The sequence below is a fragment of the Arachis ipaensis genome, chromosome B02, assembly GCF_000816755.2.
Source record: "Arachis ipaensis cultivar K30076 chromosome B02, Araip1.1, whole genome shotgun sequence".
In the NCBI taxonomy this organism is placed as follows: Eukaryota; Viridiplantae; Streptophyta; class Magnoliopsida; order Fabales; family Fabaceae; genus Arachis; species Arachis ipaensis.
Window position 1 is genome coordinate 93681725 of NC_029786.2, and position 2913 is coordinate 93684637.

The 2913-nt window shown below is 42.4% G+C and overlaps 1 protein-coding gene across 1 annotated transcript in view; it reads right to left on the reverse strand.

Moving 5' to 3' along the window:
• Positions 1-2907, reverse strand: part of LOC107625762 (transcription initiation factor TFIID subunit 12) — a gene marked incomplete in the record, with an annotated part of 55390 nt that extends 52483 nt beyond the window's left edge. The window contains 6 exon segments of the mRNA XM_016328466.2: positions 15-79; positions 162-240; positions 437-511; positions 693-1190; positions 1572-1727; positions 2294-2907. Coding sequence (XP_016183952.1) covers positions 15-79; positions 162-240; positions 437-511; positions 693-1190; positions 1572-1727; positions 2294-2848 — 1428 coding nt within the window.

Sequence of the window (2913 nt, forward strand, 5' to 3'; positions counted from 1 at the left end):
GACTGACAAACTACCGGTCTTTTGTAGCTTTTAATTTCATCACCACCAAATCCAGGAAGTGTCATATTCCAAGTTTTCTCTACAAAGACGAAGATGTGGAGTTAAATGTGAAATGTGCTGAAACCAAACTCTGAGCAAGAAGAAATTTTCTAATCACTAACCTAGATGTAAAAGTATGTCTTTTGCTTCCAAAGTTGTTGATTTCCGATGCTTAGCTAGGGAGCAACCAGATTTTGTTATCTATTGAAAGGATAGAAAATCATTAGTCCAAACCATATAACTAGTATTAAGAAGAGAAGAGGGAAATGAATCAAGATAAAAGAAACACGAATAAATCAAAGAACAATAAATAAATAAACAAATAAATCAATAATAACAGATAGACTTAACTATTGAAGTTCACTGGACACAATTAAGTTAAAGGTAATTTACTCACAGATTCTAGAAAATTTTCTGCAATATCGACAAGAATGTCTGCGACATCAGGATCCAACTTCTCAGCAGGATCAACCTGCCAATAAAGTAGAAGTGTAAATAGAGGAAACAAAAGTAACACGTTCATGAAACTAGGGATTGAACAGCCAAACAGATTTATAGTAAAATTATCAAAATTGAAGTGCCTTGTGCCATATTGCATTCCGTAATTCAAATTTTGACTTATCCACTGAACAAAATAGAGAAACATTGCAGACCTGACTGACTAGCTCATGGATGCTTCTTTTGCTGAGAACACTATTAAAAGGTTCATCAGTATCCACAGTAGCTAATCTACTTTGAATTCCTGGTTGAGCAGCAGCGAATTGAGCAGACACAAGAGTTGAAGGTTTCTGATTTCCTGGGACTTGTAGCCTTGTAACCTGCTGCTGCTGAGGGACATGTGGAGCCCTTGATGGGGGAACTTGTTGCCCAAAATGCTCCTGTGATTGATTAGATGGCAAAGATGGCTGCGGCTGTGATGCTGTTGGTGTAGACTGCTGCTGCTGAGGAATGTGGGCCCTTTGCTGCAAGGACGCTGGTGGGTTCACTTGCTGCGGGTGCTGCCTATAAGTGGTTGGCAAAGGAGGCTTCCCCTGTGGTCCAGATGACAACCACGGCTGATTAACTGACTGCATATTTTGAGGTACACCTGGAGATGGCGTTGCAGGTGTTCCCACTGATGAGGTTCTTATAAGTCCATGCCCTTGGAAGCTCTAGAGAAAACAAGACATTGCAAAATCACTGACCAACATTATTTTTCTGTATGTTTACATACAAAGCTCAAGCATTGCAACAGAAGACATATGAAGTGAGAAATCCTCGTAAATAACATGAGTTGAAACAGCTAAAAGAGATATTCTTATTCTTAATATATAGCTATACGCAGACTCACAAATCACCGTAGTACAATATCAATCAGTTGCTTATATTTTGAAACATAGTACACTCCTCAAAACCCATTGCCACTATCTCTCTGACTAGAAAAAGCAAAAACTACCAAAACAAATAAGCGAAAAGCATACAAGCATGCTCAAAGTCATAAAATTCACTTTTACAAAGCTGCAGAGGAATGTAGCGACAAAGCAAAGACTAACTTGCGAAGCAGTAGTTGGACTATTCTGTGCAGGGGGTGGTGGTCTGAGAGATGATTGAACAGGTCTCTGTTGATGTGCAGGTATCCCACCTGGCCGCATTTGTGATCCAGATCCAAGCGAACCCAACATTCCCATTCCTTGCATTGGTGGTCTCACCTAAACATTTCAAACAACTGGTGAAACAAAGAATAGGGCACATTTAGATCAACTTCTGAAATAGGGAAAGGGGGAAAAAATCTTTTAATACAAGTAAAATGCAGGAGCACAAGCTCAAGCAACTCTATATGCTCCCAGAAAAGCAAGAGCTCATTGTTTCCTAATTCTAATTTTGTGAAATTTATCCAACTAAACTCCCCAATCTATATCCAGTGACTATTTCCCATTCTAAGTTTGATTGTTTTTCTACAATGAGGTTGAATCAGTCCTTTTGAGCGTTTAACAACCAAATACATTAGCCCTTAAACAGGGTTAATATGATACTATCTCTAATTATTGAGGACTATAGTTTTGATCTTGCTGGTGACTAGTGTATTCAAAGTTGTTTTATTCAACTACCAATCAATACTAAGTACTAACTACTCAACCAATCCTTTAACTATTCGGTTAATAACTAACAAGCTAACTATAACTAGCTATGTGCCTATAAAATCAATAGACCAACATTCATTTCACAAAGATTCTACACCAAAATTTCAGTCGGGGGGCAAAATTGGGGCCTATACCTGAGAAGATGCGTTATTGGAGGCAGATTCTCCGACGCTAACTCCGGTTCGGCCCAAACCACCAAAATGCTGACCAAAGGAAGAGGAGAATGGCGGAGGGGAAGGGCTCTGGTGGTGTGCGGGTACACCGATCGCCATGCCGCCACGCGGAGCGGCAGAAACGGACGGAGAGGCGGAGGATGGCGAAGGAGGAGGAGCAGCGGCAGAGGAAGAAGGAGGGAGTGACGAGAAGTGAGAGTGAGGCTGATGCTGCTGCGGTGGTTGCGGTTGCGGTGGCGGGTTGCGGCTGAAGGAAGGAGGAGGGTGGCGAGGTTGAAGAGGGGCTGGGGATGGTGCGAGGGGTTTGGAGGTTGTTGTTGGGATTTGTACGGAGGTAGGGTTTGGATTGGGGGGAGCTGAAGAAGAAGATGGAGGGAGAGACGAAGAAGAAGAAGGAGAAGGTGAAGGTTGTGATTGTGGTGGTGGTGATGGTTGAGGAGGTTGTGGTGGCGAGGGTTCGGCAGCGGTGGGGGCGGTGGTTGTTGGTGCTGCAGTGGCCGGAGGTTGAGGATCCATGGTGGTTGATGCAGCTGCAGTTACTCGAAACTGAAGAAACTGAACATTAAGAAAGACTATTGATA